Source organism: Topomyia yanbarensis, chromosome 2, assembly GCF_030247195.1.
Source record: "Topomyia yanbarensis strain Yona2022 chromosome 2, ASM3024719v1, whole genome shotgun sequence".
Lineage (NCBI taxonomy): Eukaryota > Metazoa > Arthropoda > Insecta > Diptera > Culicidae > Topomyia > Topomyia yanbarensis.
The window spans coordinates 168,199,671-168,227,665 of record NC_080671.1 but is presented as its reverse complement, the minus strand read 5'-3'; the positions used below and the strand labels follow the sequence as shown (position 1 = coordinate 168,227,665).

The 27,995-nt window shown below is 37.3% G+C and overlaps 1 protein-coding gene and 1 non-coding gene across 5 annotated transcripts in view; one reads left to right on the top strand and one right to left on the bottom strand.

The window, feature by feature from the left end:
- Positions 1–27,995, top strand: part of LOC131682057 (voltage-dependent calcium channel subunit alpha-2/delta-4) — a 189,378-nt gene that overhangs the window by 47,138 nt on the left and 114,245 nt on the right. For all 4 annotated transcript variants that reach the window (XM_058963232.1, XM_058963231.1, XM_058963230.1 and 1 more), the window contains exon 3: positions 9,590–9,700. In XM_058963232.1, the coding sequence (XP_058819215.1) occupies positions 9,590–9,700 (111 nt within the window). The remainder of the gene's footprint in view (positions 1–9,589; positions 9,701–27,995) is intronic.
- Trnak-cuu (transfer RNA lysine (anticodon CUU)) lies at positions 12,963–13,035 on the bottom strand. Its single transcript has one exon. It is a non-coding gene; the product is annotated as a tRNA-Lys (tRNA).

Here is a 27,995-nt window from a genome sequence, read left to right as displayed (position 1 = left end):
TAGCGCCAGAAGTAAAGTGTTAATGATTTCATTTTGTTCTGTCATAGTGGATATACTTTCTGTAAACTTTGGTAAGAAAATAACTTTTAAACAACATGTCACCTTAAAATTTGTCGATAATTGTTTTCGAAAACTAAGGAAAACTATCATTTTATAAGATGATTAGTAAACATCTTGCAAAAAGGGTGTGAAACATATTTCATTTGTTGAGCACCGTAGCCGCCGCAACATCATTTTCTGTTCCTCCTAAGTCAAACTAAACCTTCATGAGATGGTGTAAATTCATGAAACTCTCAGGATCACGCGAGGAAAGAATATATCCGGCTAATTGGGAAATGTCAGCTTTGCATCATACACATCCGATTCCTCTCTATGATAAGTTTAATAGATACTCCTACGTAGTCCAAAATATGAAGAAGTTTAACATTGGTACTGATTGGGTCTCGGTTTCCAGTTGGAACTAAATTTATGGAAAGTATTTTTATAATCAACATAATACCGATTACATTTTCGATTTTTTCCGAGAATAAAATTAAGTTTTTGTTGTAAGCTACAACTCACTTGCGAGTGAAAAAACCAACTGCATCACTTTGCTAGTTCATGAGCTGTCCCATGTGTATATGGAATCCCATAGCCAATGAGATAGTTATGCTTATAGCGGCAATATAGTGTCATAGTTTGGGCTACCCCAGCTAAACATTATGGAATCGCATCACCGACCATTATCGCTGGTGAGAATAAATCAAGCACTCCTCTATATTAGTTAAGGAATTTGTGTTTTGGCTTCGTCTCATCAGAATCCGACACTAAGTTAGTGACAGGACTAAGCTAGCGCCGGATTGACGCTAGCTTCAAAATACGAAAACATTATTTGTATTTCTGAGCAAACCTCTAGTCCTGTGTGATGTCCCGTAAGAAAAGGAGTTCTTATTAAGCTGATGAGAATTTATAAAATCGAAACTTGGTTTGGCTTAGCAAGCCAATGCATGAATGCAATATGAATGCACTATAACGCCTATAACTAAAATAGTTAAGGAATTTGCGTTTCGACTTCGTCTCATCAGAATTCGATACTAATTTGTTAAAATTTTTATATTGTTTTGTTTTTGGCCGTTTCTTTATTAATTTTTATTGAAAGTTTTCGTGCCTTTCCAAACCTCTGGAAAGTTCAAAAAGATTTCCGGATGCTGATATATTAGAAGGACGAATGAAACCGCAGAATTATACCTATTCCCGGAGATTCATTTTTTCTCATCTCAGCATCTTCAAATCGGATTCCTGATTTTCTTTGGGCATTGAAATGGATAGGTAAGCCATTTCTTTAATAAGAATATTGATGAAACGACAACTGAGAAAATTACCAAAATTGCGAAGACGCTAACGTTTGCTGGATGATGCGTAACCCTTCTCTACCCCCTTGTCACTATTGACATCTGCCAATGAAGTAACTTTGACTGTCACAATTGGCGCAGAATTTTTTCCATTAATTCGGTTCAAAAGAAATCATAAGTTAGGTGAGAAGTTCAATTCTTCTTTGCTAATTAAACCGATGGAACCGAGAAATTTGCTATGAAGAAGAAAATCTAGAAAAGGACACTCGTGAAAACGTCTTTTTCTTACGTTTTTTATACTCTGGTACGATCATGTCCGTCCGCAGTGCACAGACATTGTTCGTAACCCTTTTCTTTTTCGTGGACTGAACGGAAAACTCACAATTGCATTTATGATTGTAATTAACAGAAATTTTCGATTCTATTCAAGGTGCTTCAGGATGAATACAACAGACCTGCGGGATAGAATACGGAGAAAGGCTTGAAGAAATTACCTCCAAGCAGGTAATTAGATTTTTTACCTTTTGTGAATAACAGCATCTCTCAACCCACCCGTCAAAAATGTATGTAGGTTTAAAAAATTTAAGGTGAAGTGGAACGTTGTTACCTTGCTACTCTGGGAACAAATCAAGACAAGAGTTGAAATAAATATTAATTGCTGTTGACGGTACTTTGTACGTCTTTGATTTAGTTTTATCGCTACTCAGATGTTGCAAAGCCAAAAAGCTCAGATATAAATTGTAAATCTTTGGAAAACGAGATAATGTGCTGGTAGTGGTCGGGCGTTCCACCCGAGTTTACCGCATACTTGGTGTGAGAGGATAATTCATCGCTATATTTTGCCACCGACGTCGGTTTTGATGTTTGATAATACTAGTATGTATTAGGATGAGGTGCCAGGTCATATAGTTTTACTTCAATAGTGTCATATATGGTGGGATGCTGTATAAAATGTCATTACATTCGACGACGTGTTGTTTTGCGAATCAAATGATTCTGCTTGAATAGTGGTTTTGAACATAATCAGTACCGCGTGACGTAGATGGTGGAATTGCACGGCTGTAACTGTTCACCTTCACAAATTGATGATGCTTGTGTGGAGTGAATACATATTTTGTTCTTCGTCAACCTGAAACTTCTTATAGTCATAGTACTCTGGGCTCTTATGATTATCAAATTAAAATCCAATGCACAGCCTCCCACATCTTCAGTTAAATTGCATACTAACGCATATTCCGATCCGGAATGGTTCAATTAATTGAAAGAAAAGCTTACAGATATTTCCAGCTTGAGCAAGTTTTGAATTGAAAAGCGCATGTGTTTGTGTGTTTTTCGCATCAATTCTAGGCCGGCAAATATGAAGACATATTGATTGACGCACCAGTGAGTGACAACAGAATTGTAGAACAAATTAGTGTCAAATGATAGATTAATCTAATTACCATTTCAATATTACCGTATCCGATACCAACACGACGAGGTTTGGTAAACGACTGTATGAGCGCGTCATTCTGTCGTTGTCCGAGGGATGCCCAGGATGACATACATATGTTTGTCAATATCTTTTCAACATTTACTGTTTCATTTTTCCCATTCTGTATATCATCGATCTTATATTGCTTACATGCAAGCAAAAAAGAAGTGAAATATAACCTAAGCCAGTGTCACATTCGTCTTCGTCGTGGATTTTTGAACAATGTGCGCATAATAATGTGAGAAATCAAATCAAACAATCCTAATTCCAGCGACCATCGACCATCTTTACACTGCAATTTGCACGCCATCCAACCAACCAACACATCGTGTGTTATCAGATGAGTATAGCTTGTACCAACGGACATACATCGCATTACGGCCTTTGTTGTCAGTAGCATCCACCGAGAGGAAACCCGTCGTGTAGCGTAGTACCACTTCCTCCAACAATTAACTCGTGTCTCTCGCCATCACCCACCACCATCACCAGCCCTGGGCGGACTGCAACCAGCAGAAAATATTCCTGAATGGTACAGACTTGAGGCAGATTTACGCCCTCTACTGGCATTTGGGGTGGGCCGGCGGCGGGTGGTGACAATCACGTCACCCCGAACGTACGGACCGATTTGAAAACGCAACTTCGAATGGTTAGGAGGTAGGTAGGTAGTATGACAGCGTACTGCCCAGAAGACAGACGGTGACCATCTGGAATATGTGTTATTGTGTCGATTGGTCGCTTCGATGGGGTTGATTTTGTCAACCTAACTGGGGTCCTTTTTTCGGTCATTGTTATCGAACAATATCCGATAACTGAAATTGAAAGAGCCAGAGTGAAAGAGACGCGTGCCGTTGTCGGCTTGCGTGCTACGTGTCGTCAACGATTCCTACCAGGAACTTCTTTTCCATATTGGTCACAGAAGCGATTTATCATTTAGCACTCATTCCCCGGCACGTGTAGGCGCGGGAAAGCATTCACGTTGGTGGGTATGCGAATACGAATACACAGTTGAATTGATTTTGTCAGCCTACTGAAAAAATACAATCCGAGTAAAGTTATTGATTCTATAATTAGTCCTAGTGGAACTGCGTCATCGATTTCGGTGTAGTTGATGAATTTTTGTACGCATGGCTAATAATGGTTAGTTGAGGTTGAAAATAAAAAAAAAAGACTCTTGCATCGATTTAGCATTTTATTTGATAGTAATTTTTTGTTAAATTCATGATAAGTGAAAATTCGAACGAACAGTGTTGGCTGCAGTGTTGCGGAAACTGCCTTGGAACGCAAATTTAAGTGACAGAACTAATGAGTATTCTTAGTAACGGTAATATTGAATCATTAAAATTCAAACAATGGCGTCAAGTAGAAAGATGGATTATGGACTTAGTTGAAATGGTCATACAAGAATTTATTGATGCTTTCTCAGAAAAATTATTCAATATATTTCCGCATAACTTTATAGCTGAGCAACAAGCAAACTACTTGAAACACATCAAAAGCAATTTGAAAGCGACAGAATGCATCATTATCTGTGATTTTTCGGAGAATTATTCTTTTGTTGTGCAGAATGCAGTTCAAGGCTTTCATTGGGTAAACGCTCAATGTACTATTCACCCTTGTGCTATTTATTTTAAAGACGAAGAATCGGACGATTTGAAGTTTACTAGTTTTATTGCAATTGATGACTTCACTAAACATAATCATGTCGCAGTTCGTTTATTTTTGACTCATTGTTTAGCGTTCATAATAGGTAAATTGCCAGTCTTACAACAGATTTACTTTTTCTCAAATGGATCAGGAAGCCAATACAAAAATAAAATGACGACATTTAATTTGTGCAACATGCAAAAAGATTTTGGCATTGATGCCGAATGGATTTTTTTCGCAACTTGTCATAGAAATGGTCCTTGTGATGCTTTGGAAGGAGTATTGAAACGAAACGCTGCTAAAGCGAGTTTGCAAGGCCATTGTAGTGAATCCATTGGCATTAAAGAATAATAAAAAAATATTAATGAAAATATTATTGAATACTATTTAACATAAATAAGCCTATTTAACAATTATAATGATAGCGTTCTAATAAATCTTCGGTGTCATGTGAAAAGGCATTCATTAGAAAACACTAAGGAAAATAACAATAACAAGTATCAGGGTAGTTACTCCAAAATTAGCATTAAAAAAAATAATTAAATTTTTTTATTTCGTGGGCATATAACTAAAAACTATATAAGCAATTTATTGACAGTAAAAATATTATATGTGTATATCCCAAGAAATTATATTATTTGATTAACGTGTACAGTGTACTACGCTGAATCTATTTGCGTGTATTTGTCATACATGAAATATTTCTGAAGGGAAGAAAAAGAGCAGGGGAAACGCAACATAAAACGCAAAGTCCTAGACGGAAGTCAGGTAGCTTGGTAAAGGAGGGATATTGCTTCATTCAATGAACGATTTTCGAGAGCGACGGTTGCTAAAATTTTGCGCTCATCTTTTAGAAATTTTAGCGGGGATACGACAGCCATCATATAACAACAGCCCAAGAACTTTATACATGGGCTTTATTCTGTGACTCGTTGGAATTGTATGGTGAACTACCATGCGGTTACATCGTTTCCATGCATGTGGGGTGTATACATAGATTTTTTATTTTCAAAAAATTATATCTCCAAAACCTCTAGATCTGGTTCAAAAATATGTTTGGAGATGTTATGTAGAATTGAATGATCTTTATAATAAAAATATAAAGATATGGAGTATTCAAGGTCCCTCGCAGTGAAAATCAAGAAAATCTATTTAATGCATATTTTGTTCGTACAAAACTCAATATTTTTTAAAGTTAATAATTTTTTCTTGAAACTACACTTAAATGACTTTCATTTGACCTATAACCAATGAAAATCGGTTCAGTGGTTCAAAAGTTATGATTTTTTTAAAAAAATCAACTTTTGAAAAATCATGATTTTTTGAACCCATCTAACGTGGAAAGTGACACCCTACCCAAGTAGCATTTCTAGTTTTATAGCACACTACAAGTGCGTTATTAGTTTTAAGAAGGGCTTCAAGAGCGTCATAAAACCTCAATTGTTACTAGGGTAATGACGAAATAAAAAAATATGTAATATTTTTCGGTAAGGAACGATTCTACCAAATACTGCAGAATTCTGAGAGATCGTATAACAGGATGTTTGGTTCATGGTTAAGAACCTCTCGAGGGATTGACTGTCATATTTGGAGAAAAAAATCGTTCTACATATATCATGAAATCTCAACCGTTACTAAGTTATTGAACTGTTTGTGTTAAAAACTTAGTCGTCTTGAAATAGCTCTAACTCAAAAAATATTCTTCGTATTTCAAATCTTTTAGAACCATTGGAGAGGTGAGAAAATTTTCCACTGCAAAATGTCCTCAAATGTTTCAGCTAATGAGGTTAAGTAATCTTTTCACAGTGATTTATTTAAAATTTCACAATTTTGATCGATTTTTCGTTCACTTCTAGTTAACATCACTATTTTAATAATTCAAATTGTTAGTCTTAAAGAGTTGTATAATTTGTTCTTCGACATGATGCACTTATCTTGTCTTGTTTCATGTGATTGGGTTATTGAACTTGGATATTTTATCTCATATTTACTAATACTAGCTCTTATTGAAAAAGTATGGCACTTATTGTACCTTTTCTTATTTTTATTCGCAAGCCAGGGAAATTTTGCAGAGAAAAATGTTTTAATACCTTTCAGTTAAGTGAATTTAGTATTCTTTTAGAAGTTAATTAGTTTAAAGTTAGTGTTATTATTAGAATGTTCGTTATCTTGAAATAGTAAATAATAAACTTCGCCATTATTATCATGGAATTAATGCATCTCAGCAAGTTCTACATTTCTTCTTTTGACTCCATTCAATTATCTCTTCTAGTTTCGAAGCAAAATCATTTATCTTCTCGATTCATATGCAAAAACAACGATTTCGAACCCACTGCATTTGTGATGAGGTCATGTTGTGTTAACTATTAAATTGCAGCGAAATGAAAAGCGATAGGGATAAAGTGTCAAAAAACAAGTTGTAGAGAATATTAAGGGGCACCAAATGAACAATAGTGACGATAAATTTAGTTGATTAATAATTAGAATAATTACAAAATCTCCAAAAACCGAAAATTTTGAGTTATTTTACTAGTAAAAAGTCATGTAGTACACTTAACTAAAAGATATCTGTACATAAATCGAAAGGAAATTTTCTCAGCTTTCAAATGAAGCCCTGGTAATAGCGATATAATGCATATTTTTTAGATTAGAGTCTTTTAAGAACTTGCAAGTCAATTACAGGACAAGTTTAGAAGTGAAATTACAAGGAAACGAGAAGAGATAGGAATATTATGTTGAAGAACAAATTATGAATTGTCGTAAACCCTCATCAAAAACACTAACTTTTTACTACTTTACAACTAAAAGGTAATTAAAACTAATTATCTGAAAGATACGAGAACATTATTCAATAGAAAATTAACCTTTCCAGTGGCACTAAAATATTTAAAATACGAGGTATACTTTTTGAGTTAGAGGTATTTTAAGATAAACAATTTTTTTTACACAAAAGGTTCAATAACTCTGTAACGGTTGAGATTCGATGGTTATATATATATATATATATATATATATATATATATATATATATATATATATATATATATATATATATATATATATATATATATATATATATATATATATATATATATATATATATATATATATATATATATATATATATATATATATATATATATATATATATATATATATATATATATATATATATATATATATATATATATATATATATATATATATATATATATATATAGAAAGATTCATATGCATGAAAAATTGTTATATTTTATGAAAGTTGACTGTACGTAATCTATTCCCAGCAAGAGTGACCATATCAGGCGAATATAACCCCAGGACAGTCAAAAAGAAATGTCCCTCTCATTATCGTTGTCTCAAACATGTCTTGCGAAGGTCATGAACAGTCATAAAGTATTTGTAGGGGCTGGCAGGCAGAGATCTATCGTAATTCCATGGTTTTACACACACGCAGTTCTTGCTACATGACAATCAGCAACGGTTTCAAGCTAATGTTCAAGAAATGCTCGATTGAGCGGATGACATGAAATAATTTGATATCGTCTGCCAGGAGCCGGCGAGGAGTCTTCGCAACTACCCAGTCAAAAAGGGCAAGTTGCTGGCTAACGGGGGGCTATTTGCCAACTCGAATGCGCTAATTGACCTTCAATTTGCCAGCAAATTGCTGGCAATTAGGGGCCTATTTCAAATGCAACATTTGGGCGATTTGCCGCCGTCATTTTTTAGCCGCTCTACCCGCCCTTAAATCGCCCCTAAATCGCCCAGGGAACGCGCAATTTAATCGCCCTTAATTGCCTAATATGAAAATTACAAATAATACTTATTTTCACCACCACCAAACTATAGGAAGAATCAATGGTGAAATTGGCATTGCACACCAAAACTTACCACAATCTGACTTTTATCAAGAGTTTAGGTCAGAAATCTTGTTCCACTATACTTACACACGATTCCACAATTTCCCACATTCGTTGGCTAAATGCAGTGCACTAGACAAACAAAATACAAGCGAGAACACGCCAATTGTATAAAAAAACTATTTTAAGCTTAAGCCAAACATGAACCGCCATGTTTGAAAAACGTAAAAACAACCAAGTCCTTTTCAGCCGCCAGAAAATTTGTCTAACTGTTGAAATCGTCTTTAAATCGCATTCGCAAATTACATTTGTTCCTAGGGACAATTAGCACAGGCGAGTTGAGTTAAATGTCAAACTGTTTAAATCGCCTGACCCTGTTCGTCCGCATTTTTTTGACCGGGTAAATGCACGTAATTGAAGTAGAGCTTAAACATCAATGGTCCCAAATAACTCCTCTGGACTATTCCATAGAAGTAAATGTGGTTGCCTGGCAATCTCCAATGATAAACTTTATATCTCGCGATATATGAGCTAGGATTGAAACAAACGCCAAAACTACCGTTGATTTCAAATTCCTCCATTGTATTGTTATATCGTGGTTTACTTTATCAAAATCGGCATATAGGCGATGTAAACAATAGTAGTTCTATACTCCCTAATATGTAGGATGTTAGACACGGCAGGTTAGTCGCTATTCAACGTCCAGACGTGAATCTGTGTTGATCGACGATTAGGTACTGCTTACATTGAACGTTAAGTAGTTCCATAATCATAATTTATAATAAAAAAAAAATTGACTAGTTACTGCCTAGAAATATAAATTTCGTTCTTCTTATATTTAAAACTAAATCCAATTATCTCCTTGTGTTTTTTAACAGATGGCAGTTACAGATCTTTAAAAATTAACCTCTGAAACGTAAGCTTGACGAAATCAAGCAAATAGTGACAACGATAAATCAGTTCGGTGAATCTGCCCGCCATAGCTGGTAGAATGATAGCAATAGTCAGTCCTAACTGCGATCTAGACTAGAGTGGACAAACCGAATACTCAATGAAAATGAAATATATTAGGCTTAGAGGAGAATAACCAGGACTACTCAAGCGTTTTCCTCGCTATCCCAAGACACCAGGACGGTCAATTTAAAACCAAAACTTATTTTGGGAAACCAGGACGTATGGTCACCCTATTCCTAGCAGATTTACGAACATGTTCTCTCAGTGTACAAAGACGCCTTGATGTAACATTTTTTTTTTCATTTTCTATTCCATACCATTTTCAGAAATACAAAGATTACGATGTCGACGTAAATCGGAAGGATGGCATTCTGCTGCTGCGCGAGCTGGCGGCCGAAGTGAAGAATTTTATGGACTTTAAAATGAATGCCGTCATGGTAAGTACATGCCAGCTGATGATGATGATTATTATTATTGTGATACTTTCTTGAATTGATCTGTATATGTACTGTTGCCTGTTAGGAGAACCATTTGCAAATCGTACCATTTTCGTACGTATGTGTACCAAACGAAGCATTCGCGTTTGATGACGGATCAGGCGACCTTGTTGAACTGGTTTACGACTGTTTTATTGTTAACATATTAGGGTTAAGACGATTCGAGGGAAATGTTGACCAATTCGAAAGGACTGGACAAGGACTGGTTTGAGCATGGATCCACTGAAAGCTTCAACAGCATCCAAACCCCAATTTCACATCAACTCTAAGAAGATATTCCCGAAAAACGTTCCGATGAAAGTTAATTAGGTGGATTAAAAGCATTGCACATTAAATCTGCAGTGATTGCTCGCTTGAAAATGCCACCCATACTTGAATGCGTTCAGTTTTACTCCATTATTCACGAGCTCGGTATCAGAGCAAGTCGAAATTTGGCACAGCATCCAGAGTAGGAAAGGTATTCCTAGACCGGTCCGCTATCTAGTAGGAAGATTTCCTGATGTGCGTTTCCAGCTCAAAACTCGTGAGCACAATGCGGTAGACATATTTTAAATTGTCTCTTCCTGCGAAACAGGTGGAAACAATTTTTGCTTTCCCGTCGACAAAGTTATTTCTTGTTGGTAAGCGTTTTACTTTTGATGTGCCTTTTTCGACAGGATAATCATCGCGGGTCCGAAGAGTTCTACCGGTAAGTGTCAAGAAACGAGTTGCTACAAACGAAACAACTTGAACGGTTGCTCAAGACAAGCATGTTACTGAGTTGAATATTCTCAAGTTGCTTTCTCAGTACATTATGAAGGCTATGTTTCGTACCGTAGATACATTATAAAATGTGGCTCTCTTTTTCGGCAAACAGAATCTCTAATGGAGTTGGCTTCGGATTTAAGCGCGTATAACAGTGATCTCTTCGCGTTTGGATTGGTTTTCTCCGGCCAAGCGAATATTAAATTATAAATAAGCTCCTTCATAATTCATGTCTTGGCCGAACCAGCTAGCTGTCGTTGGTGGTCTTGATCGAAAAAAAAAAGATTTTTCTATCCACCGAGAGAAATCGATTATCGGTCATTAGTATGCGGCACGAGTTTGTGGGATAAATCGCTTTCTTCGTTCGTCGATTACAAACGGAGATGATGGAATACAATGGGTTGTTATTTTTTTATGAATTTCATAACTTTAATGCCACTAGGTGGATCGGATCAGAATTTGTTCATAGTTGTCCTGTCTTTACATTCGATTATTTATAACAGTGTGTTTTGGAATGATTGATGCTTGAAATATTGAACAAACGAAAAACAAAAGAAAATCAAACGGAGATGAAAAGCTGACAAACATTACTTTTCTTGATTGATAGCGAATCACAAAGAATTATTTGAAGCGGTAAGCATTCGGTTTCTTTGAGAGTGACAAATGGAGAAAAGATGGGTGGAGTTTTAATTGAATTTCCGAAGTCCGTGGACAAACTACGAATGTTTCATCGGGGAAGCCCCAGCCGCAGCAAGCGTAGGGATGGTTGAGTAGGAATAAAGCCGAACAATGATTAGATATTCTCATCATGACATAGAACTGTTTTGGTCCAACACGTTAGGAAGCAAGCTTTCCGTGCTTCAGGGACGATCCGCAGAAAAAGAAAAAAAGGTTAAACATTGGACGAATGTGAGTTTAGCGTAAGAACATTATGATGATTGTTATCGTTGCGGGTGGTTAGGGTTTCCACGAACGGATATCCGGTTTATCTGATGTCTGCTGTTGATACCGGTAATAATGTAAGTAGAATAGCTCTGTCTGAGATATTTGGTCCATGATTTAATGATTGTATAGCCCGTTTTGAAGACTATCAATCGAGAGTAAAGCTAGATTAGAATTGAATAGCTGGCGTCCAAAAGGGGCTAATCTACATTTTGCATATTTGACGGGAAATGGAAAAAACTGCTACATTGCCAGATTAACATTGGTTTATTTTGTTAGTAGCACATTGACAAATGTTGTCTACAAAAAATAAGATCATTAGATGCTATTAATTCACAAGAATTTTCGTAATTGGGGGGGGGGGATTTAACCCCGCGATACACGCTCATTCATAGAAATTGAAATTTGGGTGACTGGACACTTCATTTCTTTAAAAATGTAATGGTTACTCACCAGTTGAGCTAATTCTACTCAAATAAATTAAAACTCATTTTTTGACATATTGCTTCTATTGTTGAATTTGAGTGCTCTGAACTCAAATTTTGAGTAGTTTTGTATGACTGTGTAGCTTCCAAAAGGGGGTAACCTGCAATTTATACGTCCTTTCCTTATTTTTCGTTTTAGAGTTATGGTGTTTTTGGCAAAGTTGTTGCATAGTATCTAGCGCATTTGATCACTTCATATTAGTTCGCCAGGGCGACGCTGTTATCAACTTTCTAATGGAACGAGATAGAAAGACGTCCTGCATAGGTCCTGCAAGTTTTGAAATATGGTGATTTTTGAAAGCATAATCTGTAAATTAAACTTTACAATTAATACATGCTCTATCACGAGACACACGGGACCTACAAAGTTTGCATCTTCAGAAGATATATTTAAATTGATAGGACCTACAACTTTCTCGAAAAAAAAACTACATTTCTATCTATCTTTTAGTCTAATCTAGTCAACACATACACAGCCAATACGTGTAGGGATCCTGGAAAATTGCAGACGTACGCCTACAATTTTTCTTGTCAATATTAATGTTTGTAGTACATAGGGTATGTGACACAATCATTAAAGCGGCCAGGCCAACTGTGCAGCGTTCAAAATGAAGATGATTCAAAACTGTATGGCAATTGAATTATTCATTTAATGAAGAATTTATTCAACGAACCATTTTGAACCCGGAATGAGGTAGAAACGTGGACAATCATACCGACCATTTCAATTTGATGGGGATATAATAAATCGTTGGGAGTGACTTGGCTAAGAGGGTTAATGTCACTCCTTTGGTTCCTAGGATGGGACAGAGGTATTTAGCCCTGCCCTGGCTAATGACGCTGCATTTCTGTCTAGCTTTATTAAAAAGTTCATAACAGTGCCACCCTAGCGACTGAGTGGACACGTTACTTTTTTGTTTGTTTACATACGAAAATCCGAAATTCTTGTAGATGCACCTAGGCCGCCTTGATAAGAAGGGTTGCCGGGCAATCAGAACTTGAGTAGCGGGCAAGCCCCTACTTAAATTTAGCGCCCAACGTGGGGCTCGAACCCACTACCCCGAGATTAAGAGTCTCATACTGTACCGACTGAGCTAGCCGGACTGACTATGCCTTACATAGCGATGACAGTTATGCGACATTGTGACGTCGATTATTCTCGGAAAAGTTTACTGTCACAATAGCTTGTGAGTGCAGTGCGCATATGTAACGGAAGATATTTCCGTCGAAAGTGCCGGCCCCTGGCTCGGTCAAAAGTTTTAGTGGTGCAGGATCGCCTTCGGGAGAAGCTAACTATAAAGAAGTTTTTGCTTCCCCGGCTAATCGCAAAGGATCCTATGCACCCGCCCCTCTCGCTGTAGAGGATAAGCCGAACGAGCATTGCTCTCCTCTACAGCTAATAGCCAAGGGAAGGGAAGCAGGTAGGGCAACGGCCTTGCCTGGGAAGAACACTGCGGTGTTTTCTGGGATTCTTTGCGGGTAGTAAATAATCCGGTGATTCATCACCACCGTCACTTGGAAGGTTCCAACAAAGGAGCAAAGTTCACGTCCCTATCTAAAAGATAGGGACATATGTTTGTCGAGATTTGTTGCTTGTGAACAATTATGACATGACTACACGAAGCTCGTGAAGTTTCCTGGATGTATGAAAAACACGCAATATTTTTAATAAATGTTTTTTTTTCGGCGAAGCACATTTCAGGTTGCTTTACCAAGTCATACTAGGAATTTTATCTAATGTCAGAATAGTTCTGTTACCAGCGCTAATATGAAAAATCTACGATTATCGGATATCCATAGCTTAATCTTAATTTTAATTCCTGGTAATACAAACTTTTTTATCGATCAATTCAATTCAAACGCCGGCAAGATCCGTACATAGATCGCAGCTGGAAAGAGGAATGTTAGTCCGACACTTATTATTACTAGAGGCCGTATATACTACAGCGTACGCTACAAGTGTTACGGAAGAAAGATTTAGAGTAGGGATAGATATCCTATAAGAATTGTGCTGGAATTCGTGCGTGATTCGAGGTCTTTGGGCGTTTGGCCACCAGGTGACTCATTAGGTGCCTAACTATACTTTTTGGAAACATTATATCGACGAATAGCGAGAAAATGTCTACTTCAAATATTAGTCTTAGAGAAGACAAGCGAGTCAAAAAATAATACACCAAATAATTTAGAAAAAAAAAGAATAGTAAATGAACTAAGACTATAACTTAAAAGTATCGATTTTATTAGCGAGCTGCCCGAAAAGAGCCTTAATTGTAATCAGAGCCGTAGCATGCGGTCGGCCAGGTTGGCCCCCGCCAAGGGCGCCAACCTCTTGGGGGCACTAAAATCTTGATCTGCTTTTTAAAATAAGTGAGTTTAAGTCATGAAATTAGTCAGGATAGGAGTATCATTCCAAGGTACACAAAGCAGACAGCAAAAAGGCGCATAACTGAGACTCCTCCAAAGGCGTCAGAAAACTACGCTACGGTCCCGTTAGTCCAGAATAAACAACAAACAAGACAAAGACTTCAAATTTCAACAAAAATAGAGAAAAATATTTTAAACTTTTTTTCGCTTGTATTTTTCAGTTTCATAGGAAAATTGAAGTCTCCTCGATGCCGGGATGAGTTCCGTAATATCACAAAGTTACCGGTTCCTAACCTAGGTCTAATCAATCCTGCATTAAGTTGAATCTCTGGTTGAAATGTCACATGGTTTTTGGTGTTCCTGGAAGCGTTGAAAACTCTGTTTTTTCCTCTAAATTGACCAGGTGCCGTTTCCTTCGGATTTGTGGCAGAGTTTTTTCTTGCTGGTATATTTCACGGTCTTAAGCAGCCCGTACATGTTCCATATTTTTGTCAATACACGTATTGACGATATTGTTACAATATTTCAATCCCATTTGAAATCCACATCGTCAATACAACTTGTTTTGATTACACGTACAATACTCTAGTATTGTCAAAAATATTGAACGTGTAAGGGCCGCTTTACAGAAGAAAAAAAATGTTACGAAGACTTTTTTGCTTGTAATTAGTGCAGTACTTGTACTGCATGCATGACGCGCGGCACAAACAACTGATTAAGCATTAACAATCTTAGTCCAAGAATACGCAAAGCAGTCTCGCCAAAAGGTCACCAGACACTAGTTTTAAGGTCCGGTGGGATTGTCACTCAAAATTTTTGCTCACTGGAGCAAGGAGTCATTGAAATAGACAATCCCGTCCTTCAGTGCCAAGTTCGAATCGATAACTACACTATCGATCTCAACTTTGTGAGCGGGCATGTAAACGCGTTAGTTCTTCATGAAAGTTTTGTTGCCAGTAACGTCATTTGTTTGCTTTAGACAAAATATCACAATCCTGAGCTTATCTAGGCGAGATATCTGGTACAGGTGAATATTTCTGCGTCTTGCGGAATATTAGAATACTTCGCGAACTATCTTTGATCCGAAAGAAGATCGGGTACGGTCGAATACAGTTCAATATGTTTGATTTTAAATGAAAGCACAGATCTTTGCCGACGATTCTTGTTCGACAACCATTTTGGAATTATTTAGGTCAATTGAGAAGTATACTTAATTTACGGTAGAGTGCCAATATTTGTGGTCTTCCTGAATTTTCAAATCGGACACACATCAAAAGTAGTGGTACCTCGAAAAAAGTGTCTATGCAAAATTTGAGCGCAATCGAAAAACAATGTCATAAAGCGTCAAGATCTGGAGAAATGTTTAAAAAATATCTTTGTGGTACAAAGAATATTTTTGAATTGAGATGGGACTTGAGTTTGGTAATGCAGTTTTTTTTTGTATATCAAATTCAACGAAATGTCGAAATCTGGTGTCAATTAAGAAAAAACAAGTTTTTTGATTTTTATTAAGGTACCAGAAAGGCAAGTTTTGCCAACATATTTTTTGAGAAAATACAAGATCCGTTGTTTTATGCAGTTCTAGGATATTTGGTATAGAAAATAAATTAAAGCGGCCTTTTCAAACCCCAGTATCAACTCAAATTCAGAATTTTCATTTCAAGTTTCATAAAGGCTATCTTAAAACAAAATTGAGGGTGGCCGTAGATCTCGATGTTTCATTACATTCTTAGCCATTTAGCATAAAATATCGAATTCAATTTTTGAATATTCTAAGGGTGTTTTTTCACTGGTGAAAATTTTTACGCTTTGACCGTTTTGCGCAATCCCTTAATCGCGTCCGATTGAGCTAAACCTTTTTTGTTGAGGTACGCTTAATTCGATGATAACCTGTTTCCATACCTGTCATCGGAACTCTAATTTACAGTCGCCTGATTAGATGCTCCCTTCGTCGCCTTCAAACACCTAGCGTCAACTGATTTCCTAAATATACAGTAAAGGATTTGTAGCTGGAATTTACATGAAATGAATGACAGCCAAACATGAATTAAGTAGGGAGTAGGTGGGCATGCGTGACGCGGGCTGCGTCCATAACTTGATTCACCGAACCCTCAAGATGGAGGACATCATCTGTCGGAAGAAGACTCGGTCCCCCGAGTACATGACGAGCATATAGCGATCGTGAAATCGCAGTGCAGGTGGATGACGAAGAACTATCGCGGGACGTCGTTCGTGCTGGACGACGAAAGTTACTTTCCCCTTTCGAAGACTCACATTCCAGGAAATGACAGATACTACTCCAGCGACAAGTCGGCCACACCCCCCGAGGTAAAATATATGTTTAAGCATTACTTTGAAAAAAAAACAGAGCGATTTCTAAACCGTGGTTCAAGCCGAGCGGTCTGGCCATCAATCAACAAGTGTACCAGGAGAAGTGTCTAGAGAAAATTCTCCTGCCGTTCTTAAAAGAGCATCATGCGGATCGGAAGTACGTCTTCTGGCCGGACAAGGCGTCTTCCCATTACGCCAAGAAGACGCTGGAGTATATTGAGCAGAAAAAGATACCGTTCGTGACGAATGAAAGGAACCTGACCAAGTTGCCGCAGTGCAATCCCATTGTGAATTTGTTCGGCTCCCTCAGTGCCCTAGTGTACAAAAATAATTGGCGGGTCAAGAATACGAAGCAGTTGACCATCAGGTTCCGCAATTGTATCCGGAAAATGAACGTTAGTGCCGTCCAGCGCTCTTGTGAGTGCATCGCGACTAAGTTTCGTCGTGACGTTTTTTGATGAATAAACTATGTTTTTAATAAAAAATACTGAATTCGCTGATTTTTTTTTGTTTTTTAACTGCATGACTGAAAAAAATCTCATTTTTATTGAACACCCGTTATGAGGCGGTCGATTGATGTATATTCATCAGTTTTTCCAAGGCGCGATGCGACTACATAGGATCAACAAAATCTCGCGAACGGTTTCTAGTTTTCTTTCATCTCCACCGAAATCATACTGACAACTGCACAGCTGAGTGGATGTAATGAATACACCACATATTTTCTACTGGATAAAATTTGTGTAATTTCGGTCAAGTATGAAAATAGTTGCGTAAGTTTGAAAGTGTTGCAATAACTATCCACTCACACTTTAATTTTATATTATGTTTTTCAGAAATACGGTGGAGCCCATTGTATATGCAATCCAGTACAAAGTAAAGAATCATCAGTGCGGTCAAACTAGACAATTTATCGTAACTAAATTTTAGATATAAAAACAAATTATTTCAAGTTCTTGAACTGATTGCTGATTGCGGAATTTTTGTTTTCACTTGCCATAAAGTTCGACTTGTGATAGTGCAATATTTGATGTGAAACTAATTATTACCAGTTGATAATCATTGGATGGTAATATACAACGAGCACAATTCTGCCAGCTCTTCTTCTAATTAGAGTACGCTAGGTAGAGTGTGGCCAAGATGAATTTGACTATAAGCAGTACTTTATGATTGAGATTTCACATTGAATTTATTTTTGTTAAATCATTATTGCTATTCCAATACGGTTTTGTCGCCTGGTTTAGCGAGTATTGGAATAGATCCTAGCGAAGCTAGAATGTGCGGGCACAAGCAAACATTCACGGTATAAAATAAGATTTTTCGAAGAATTCGCTCAAGACTCGAACAACGAAGATGTTCCTTAGAGATAACTGCTATTATCGGAACTTGTAATTTATTAAAGCAAATCAATTCGAATTCCGACTTTGTCTCATTACTCGAGCTTATAAAGTTAAGTATTGCATCTTTCATGCACAAAATGGCTCAATCGAATTTTCTCGTTAGAGCGAATAGCTAAAAAATTAAGGCTTTAACCAGTAGTTACACACGGTCTAGAGTTTTTAAAGATATTTTGATAAGATGATTCATCAACAGTGTAGCTATTTTTTCGATTTAATTTTAATGCAAATAACTAAGTAATCTTCATTTTATTATATTCAGAATTGCACATATTTTGTGGCATGTAATTTTAAATGTTTTTTTTATTTTATGGCATTGTAAGAGAACGCGTACCCGCCAGGTGATATCAATCGAGCTGACATTTTTTTAACCTTAATAATCCATTTTTTCGGTTTGTAGTGTTTTTTTGACCAAATCTAATCCACTAGGCATGTAATGTGCGTGGAGAATACGCATGATCTTGTCTGAGTGGAATAATAACTCATGTATAAGGGTTGATAATTGACAATTCGCAAGATGAATCGAAAACCAGTTAACAATATGCGGCAGTCATATCAGTACTGAGAACAAATGTTTTTTGTCATATTCATCGGTTTACTTTTAGTCTATTAACACGATCAAAATGAAATAACAGAACACAATTTTTGAAACATATTGTGTTTAAAATGAGGTCTCGTTAGCAGTTAAAATAACAGAAATTTATAGCAAGTAACAATGTGACATATAGTTTTGAAATATTTCTGTTATGTGATTCTGATCGGGAAGTCATCTCTTTTGCCCTTCAAGGTTATTTTGCCCACTGTGGTGTGATATTGCAAAAGAGCATTGATCATCTGTGCAATTTCGCTTATCCTGGTTAGACACGGATTAGCAACTACGAACTGTACGGTCATTATGCTCATGCTCTTTTTTGATGATGATGTCTGTACTCGACATATGTTCTGGATTCATTTATTAAACTCATTTCTTCTGAAATTTTACTTACCTCAAAGTTTCCCTCAAACTTGTTTCTACAAATCAAGTAAATTAAGATTTTTCATGTCAATATGTCAATGCAGAATAAATTTGAACGATATTTCCAAGGAGGGGATTTTCAATTTCAAATCAGCGGGACTTCCATTTGTACAGCGCTGGCAGGCAGAAATACCCCGACTATCTCACACTATACAAACAATTAATCATCATCTGTCGCATAAAAAGGCAAATCTTTATCTTCCACAAAAATTCCGTTCCGTGGCGGAATGCGTCCCCGGTATGACAGGTTGTGCAGCTGGCTATAGCCGTAGATAAGCTTCTCCAACACGTCTCGAAAAGAATAGAACCATAGCAACAAGACATAGTCTTTGGATGGGTAGCACGCGGATCGGCGCGGAATGTTCCTGGGAGCTACGCAGTCAAGGACATGCTTTATTTGACACGCTTCACGTGGCAAAGTTTACGACACTCGTGAAGCTGGAGTATTCCGTACGCCTTTACTACGAGAAAAGTTTATTCAGAAAGGCCGAGACGGTCATGTGATATCAATCCTCTTCTCAACTCGGATAGCCTTCATTAGAAGATGATTAATTGAAATGTTGTGACAATGAGCAGACTTTGCTGGTGTGCGTGTTATTGAGTACTAACATTGAATGTTTTACTGGTGTTAAGGGAATGTTTCGAAAAGTACTTTTCCATACTATTCAGAGTGTTAGTGTGTTGAAAATCGTAAGTTTTTTAACGCGCATTGCAGTATATTAACCATATCATAATTTTAGTATTTCAATATTGTTAATTGGGTATTTAAAAAAATGTGAACTGTTGGGGTAAAATCGACAGTTGTTGGATGGGGTAAGACTAACACGCTGCTGTTTAGATAGTTGCGTTTATTTTTGATCCAATACGAACGACTGGGAATGTTTGTGGTGTTCAATTACTGTTTTATGCATTTATTTCTTGACAGTATTGTCCCAAACCAGTGGCGGATCCACGCGAGGGTTCTGGGGGTCTGGACCCCCTCCGAAAATTTTCAACTTGCTCAGAAATTTTAAATTAGTCTCAATAATATAAAATTGGTTTCAAACTTAAAATCATTTCATTCCAAATTTGACCACCAAAACTGATTTTTATCAAAGGGTCTGGTGGCTCTGCGTAACACAAAAAATCGACTTCCGCTTAATTGTTAGTATTGAACCTCTAAAAGAGTCTCCCGTAGTCTCGGTGACCACGCTGAACCTCATTTGTTTTAAATAGTGATGTATTCCACACGCGTATTTGCTGTAACGCACGCAGATTTCAATCAATCGGCAACAATTTTCGAAAAACTGACAGCGATAACAATGCAGTGTAAACACTACACTCTAAACTAATTTTACCCAAATTTTCAAGGAAAGCATACTCAATGGGTAATTTTCTACAGCGTTTTTTCCGTCATGCAATTTAATGCGGGACACCCTTTAATAGCGTTTTTCTCGAAACAGCATTTCTCAAACACGATAACTCAAAAATTAATCAACGAAATGGCTTGACTTATTATGAGAACGCACAATATGTGTAGCATGTCGATGAACCACAGAAAACTGGATAAATTTTTTGTCTTACTATTATTTTGTAGAAAAGTGAGCGAATTTTACAGTAAAATTTGAGATTTTCCGGTTTTCATGAAGCCATTTTCGAAAACTTTTTTCTATTTTTTCTGGTTCATCGAGTAACTACAAGTCTAAGGTTTACAAATCTTATTAATTTCATGACAATTTTATCAAGAATTATCGTATGCGCAGAGGCGCTCCTCGACGTGGAAATGGTGGGACGTCTATTCTTGGAACGCTCGTATGTGTGATTCTGCGTGACAGAAAATTTTTTTTTTTACGCACAATGAATGCATAAATAAATCTTGACATTACACAAAGATCCATTGTTGCTAGGCCTTCAAAAAAGTAAAACAAAATAACTTTCGGTTTCAGCACTTTGCACCAGACGCTAAAATGGTTATGGGGGTTAAATGAGGTTTTGACGTATAACGTGTTGCACAATGTTCATTCTAGAATCAAAATTTCGGACACCTCCCGATTTTTTCACATATATAACACACTATTTTAGTGTATTTTCAGGTCATCGAGACAATTTAATGATGCCCATATTTAAGGTCTTCTTAAGATACCGTGTGGTGTCTGGGCCCATAAGAAAATTTTGGGTGGTCTAATCGAAATATCGCGGAAATGTTGAAAATTAACGTTTCTACCGTGGGAGATGCTCTTAAGGTTTAAAGCCAACATTGTACTGGAACTTTTGAGCATCAGCTGAATTAGAAGGTGTTGAAGTCGATCAAGGGAAACTCAGGACTCTCGTATTAGAATGTCTCCTAAAACCATGGTCCTTGCCGTTTTTCCGTCCAAAAGAGATCCGTCTGCAAATCAGTTACAGTACACTGCCCATAAACGCATAAGAGTCCCATGTGGATTTTTGTCGAAAATGAGTTATCCGTTGGATTGTATTCTGTATCACCACTGAATCACACTGCACAAATAATATTACCGGGTTTGTTCAGAAAATATAAAAAAAAATATCAAAACATGGTTGTCCCATCCATTTGGCTCAATGGATGGGACAATCTTGAACAGCGTTTTTCTCGGCTTGCTGTTTCTCAACATGGGACTCTTATGCTGTTATGGGCAGTACAGGAGGATGAAGTAAAATCTAGTGACCAGTTGTAGGACTTGGTTCTGACGAAGTAAAGAGATGGCAAGACAAAATCTATGTCAAGATATATTTTAAGTAGGTACTTGGAGAAATATTTTAACTGGCCACAACACTGGCTTACACCTCGCTCTTGGTAGTCTGCTCTCTTAAACACCCGTGCCTCCTGATCGTACAGAACAAAAGGGAGTATTTGCGATTTATATAGAGCAAGTTTTGTTTAGGGTACAGCACTTTTTCTGACTACGCAAACTGTAGAGAGTCCTACTCACGGCCGTAACAAACCATTGTATCTTTCAGATAATACCGTTATCGTATGCTTCCGATGTTCCCAGATATAAGCATTCGTTGACAACGTCGTACCGTACCCCATCCTGTTCCAACTCCAAATTAACAACGTTTGGATTGCCTCACTTTCTATCAATTAAGATTTTCTTTGTCTTGTCAAAGTTTACAGTTAGTCCGATTCTTGCAGCTTCCCTTTTAAGGCTTTCCATGTTAAGTCTTTCAGTTTGCCGCAGGATTCTAATCATCGAACGAAATGACAGACTCTTAGGTATATAATTTTTCTCAGAATATTGAATATTAAAGAACTTTATTGGTATTTAAAATCGTTCTATACTTATTCAGTTACATGCCGTTAAAGATTTATGGTGAAATATAATTAAAAAAAATAACGCAAAATGGGTGTGCCCCATGAAATCTACTAAAATTCAGTATTATGTAATATTTTTCAACAAAAGGGACCATCCATAAATGACGTAGCATTTTCAAGTAATTTTTAACGCACTCCTCCCCCATCGTAGCATTTCGTCACAAACCTGTAAATACACCCTGGTAATTACGTAGATTGACGGTTACTCTCCCCCCCCCCTGTCCACGTAATTTTTATTGAAAAAATAAATAACGATGATAGTTATTCCTCTTTAAAAATTTGCATTTACTTTATCCAATGGCTCGAAGAATTTTTAAAATTTGCTTTTGAATATGGTGTGCATGTCGAAGCCAAAATGCCGAGGTATTGAGACTAAAATATAATGGCAAATGTCGGTCAACCCTTTCATGCCCATATTTTTTGTGGACAACAACGTTTTTAAACAACCCTAACTTTTGATTGAGGCAAGATTTGCTCACAAAAACAAGTAAGGGTAGCTTTAGAACTGAAGTTATTAGAATTACATTTCACGTGAAAAAGCACATAAATATTACAAATGACTAATCATATTAGATTCATGTGCAGCAATTAGCATTCATACCTACAACGATGCCTTTCAAATAAGATACTAATGACTTTCAAGTATGCAATACATACATTCTATGTGATTGTCATATACGTCAAGTGTTATATGTAAATCACGTGAGCATTATGTGAATGTTAAATGTGAAAAAAGTAAACCGATTCAATATGGCGTATTATCAGTGTAAGGCATCCGAATTACGGCCAGAGATTCTCGAATAGTTTACCACAGGTATTTAAATGTAAGAATATTAAGAACAATACCATTAATACGTAATTACATTTCAGGATCTGGGAATGAACAAACTGCTAGTTTTAGTGGAATTGGAGTCAACGGAAACTAGAAAATTACGCTAATTTCATCATCAAAATTGGAATCTATGGTGGAACAAATATGCAGCGATTCTATTTTGGAATAGATATGTCATTATAAATAGGTCAAGTAAATATACACATTTCATATCAATTAAATGCCTTAATATTTAATCTACATCCTTCACTCTCCTTAAACACCTAAGAAAAGCATTTGAATGCTATATGAAATGCAGCTAAAAATTGACTGAAATTCATATGAAAATAATGCGGATTCAATCTAGAAAGTATGTGAAATTCCGATGGAAAGTATCTGAATTTCACGTAACATTTACATGCAGTCGACGATGATTTTAATTTGATTGACGATAAAACCTTTTAGGTGTGAAACATGTAACATTTACGTGAAAAGTGTTATGGAAAATATTTATATGTTTTTGCATATGATAAGTAAGGGATAATTTTTTTGAGTGTAGTCTGATTGGATTCCGTTTGAGCAGTGCTGCCAGGGACAGTTTACGTTGAGGACGGAAAGTGAGTTTTTCATAAATCTTTGTTATGTTGCAATATTATTGAAAATTGATAAAACTTATCAATTTATCTTTGGCTACGTTTTCCACACAATTGGACTATTGTAAATATTCTAGGAGAATTGTATTGCGCATTGGAAGGTAAAATTGAGCAGTATCTTGCACTGCGAAGGAATCACCTATCTTTAGCTTTTCGTGTTTCTTCACTCCACCGTTTTAAAGGAAAAATAGTTTTGAAACTTTACATGCACTAGAAAAAAGTTGGGCATGAAAGGGTTAATATAAAGCTTTATTGAAAACACATCCGGCGCGTGCCATTAGGACCCTTGAAGAAATCGAAATTCCATTTGATTGCATATTGTCTGGCGTACTGCTAACACCACATACATACCGCCAACTTACCCCTGCACTGGGGTAAGTTGGCGGGTTTTCCGCGTCACATATTTTTGTTAATAAATTAAAGGTAATTCAGAGATGTTACCAGTTCGCGTGACCTATTTTGCATGATGTTTCTAAATTAATGCTGTAAAAATTGAAACTATGAACACCTCCAACTGGCCCCTTGCTCTCCTAATGTATATTATAGCGCCCCAGAAGAAAGATTCCAGGATTAGAGGCTTAAAGAATTTCGCATAGACATGTGAATACAACAGAATACTGAAACTAATTTTCTGAAAGTTTTTCGAAAGCAGAGCACTATTTTTTGGGAGACTGTACATGCAGATTGCGTTACTGAGTAGACGATTTATTATTCACTTCAAGCCGCCCCTATTATACAATAATCCGAAGAATTTATTTGATTATTATTTGTTCTTTAACCAACTGTTATATTAATTTTCGATGGTTGGAAACTACAAAAACGGTTACCAAAAGATTCGAGCAAAACTCATACGTGTTTGAGATTTTAATTTTCATTCCTATCCGTCACAATATTCTGGTTACGTCACATCCAACCTGTTGCAATTGGGAGTTAACTAAAGCTGTTCTTATTATCTAATACTGATAAAAGATTTTACATATTCTTCGTGTTAGTTGCTAAGAAAAGCAGTAGCACTCCGATTTCCGTTTAAACCATACACATTGAACTCGGTCGGACAAAATATGATCTATGGCAATCGATTTATCAACTATACTAAGCCCGCCTGAAGCAAGTAAATGATGGTAGTTGCGACAAGTCATCTATTTAGGTATACCGCGTCTACTTGTCCGCTCCCAATATTGAGATCGATGGTGTGGTCACCGATTCATGTTTGTCATGTGTGGATCTACTGAAGCATGGGGTTGGGGATGGTTGTTTCAAGCATCCTTTGCTTGTTTGAGCGAAGAGTTTAAATGTAAATTGCACAAGATGGGACAAAATTGTATGTCTCTACAAACTCGTATTGGGTGACCTTTGTCGGGACTGCTTTGCGCATAATTACGTCTTCTTTGCTCGTTCGGCCACGGCCACGTGACACACAAGTAATGTAACAATGGAATTATTGCGTGAGAAATTCGGTGAACGTTTAATTTCTCACCGTAAATCTGTCAATTGGCCGTCTAGATTGGATATGGGCGCTGATGTACTTTTGATCGGCAGCGGCGTAAGCGACATTTTTGGTCTAAAATTCTAAAAAAAAACATCGCTCACGGTATACTAGCGACATCTGTTGAACACATTGCACAAAATGTAATTCTCGCAACCATGTCGAATAAATTTCTTTCAACTGAAGCTCTAACAGTGCCCACCCTTCGAAATGCAAGATAATAAATGAAAGTTGGGATTATTTGTATAGTTGTCAAATTTTTTTTTTTTTATTCATTTCGTTTATTTGATAGGCACAAATGCGTTAGCTTGGCGGTGCCAAATGCTTTTGTTTTTACATTTTGGATATCTTAAAAATAGGAGGTTACAATGTTGAAATATTTTTTTTTACAAAGGAAATGAAAGTTTACAGCTATCTTAAGACTAGAAATAAGATTCAATATACAAAAGAGGGCCAAAAGATTTTTTTATGAAAAAATTTAAAACAAGGGATTCACTTTGATATACAAGAGGGGGAGTAATAGTATTTTACGAAATATTTTACGGTTATCTTAAAACTAACAATATAGTTTAGTACACAAAAGGGGGAACAAATATTTATGAGAAATTTCACAGAAATCTTAAAACTAGGGATTCAATTCTATTTACAAGATGGAGGACAAGAGTTTCAATAAAGAGTAAAAATTATAGCTATCTTAAAACTAGGAATACAGAATACTAATTTGAATTTTTTAACTAAAACTTATGCTTGGTCAAGATATTCAAAGGGTGGCTTATTTCCGCATCAGTGTAGCAGCAGTTGTATCAAGGACAGGGGAGAGACAGGGAAAGAAGAGCAAAACTTGCAACTTTCGCTCGAACGGCGGGGGGGGGGGGGGAGGGGGATCAGCGAATCAAATTTGCGCCTCAGTATAGTAAGTCGTCGAGTACCGGATTGGCGGATGGTATTCTTCGGACCCGCGGGGAATCCTTCAAAAGTCATCGGACCTCGAGTCGCTCTCGCTTCAGTTTCCTTCTATGCAGGCGTAGTGGTAAGGGCGATGGCGGTTACATAGTGGCACTCTGGAGCTGATCGGTTCCAAAGGGCGGAGGAAACTCTAAAAACGAGAAATAAAAGAGAGGGGCTAAATTGGGATATTTATCGTTTTTATGAAGGTATAAATAAGGGACATATAGGGGAAATCACGAGTTGCCAGCATATCTCGGACTGGTACATTGGGTGGTCTACCTCGGGCCCGAAGGGATTCCTTTAACTGAGACCTGGCGTCACAATACCCGGCGCACACCCAGACAACGTGTTCGATGTCGTGATAGCCCTCGTCACAAGCGCACAGACTACTCTCCGCAAGCCCAATACGCCGCAAATGCGCATCCATGGTGTAGTGATTGGACATAAGTCGGGACATTACACGAATAAAATCCCGACCCACATCCATCCCCCCGAACGGCTTCGTTGATACCTTTGGGATAATCGAATGTAGCCATCGTCCAAGTTCCCCATTGCTCCACGAGGTTTGCCAACTGTTGAGCGTCCTCTGACGACAAATACTAAAAAATTCGTTGAAGCAGATTGGTCTTTCGTATATGTCACCATTTAATGCGCCCACCTTTGCTAATGAGTCGGCCTTTTCATTGCCCGGGATAGAACAATGAGAGGGGACCCAAACAAAGGTAATCTGATAAGATTTTTCAGATAACGTACACAAGGACTCCTGTATCTTCCCCAGAAAATACGGTAATTGCTTTTTAGGCTTCACCGCACGAAGAGCCTCGATAGAGCTGAGGCTGTCCGAAACGATGAAGTAGTGATCTGTGGGCAGAGTGTCGATGATCCCAAGGGTGTACTGAATTGCAGCTAACTCTGCGACGTAAACTGAAGCGGGATCATTGAGCTTGAATGAAGCGGTGATAGTATTGTTGAAGATACCGAAGCCAGTGGACCCATCGAGATTCGATCCGTCAGTGTAAAACATTTTGTCGCAGTCGACTTCTCGGAATTTATTATAAAATATATTGGGGATCACCTGCGGGCGTATATGGTCCGGAATTCCACGAATCTCTTCCTTCATGGATGTGTCGAAGAATACAGTAGAATCAGAAGTATCTAGGAAACGGACACGGTTGGGATTGTACGAAGAAGGATTGATGCTCTGTGCCATGTAGTCGAAGTACAAGGACATAAAACGGGTTTGTGAATTAAGCTCGACGAGCCTCTCGAAGTTTTCAATCACCAACGGGTTCAGAATGTCGCATCGGATGAGCAATCGATATGAGAGTTCCCAAAATCGATTTTTTAGCGGAAGAACGCCCGCCAGCACTTCGAGACTCATCGTATGGGTCGAGTGCATGCAACCCAAGGCAATGCGCAAGCAACGATACTGGATTCTCTCCAGTTTGATGAAGTGTATGTTCGCAGCGGAGCGGAAACAGAAACACCCGTACTCCATCACCGACAATATCGTTGTTTGGTACAACCTGATCAGGTCTCCTGGGTGAGCACCCCACCATGTTCCAGTTATTGTTCGGAGAAAATTGATCCTTTGTTGGCATTTCTGTTTCAGATACCTAATGTGACATCCCCAGGTACCTTTAGAGTCGAACCAGACCCCGAGATATTTAAATGTGAAAACCTGGTTGATCGTTGCACCCATTAATATAAGCTGGAGTTGCGCCGGCTCACGCTTCCTAGAAAAAA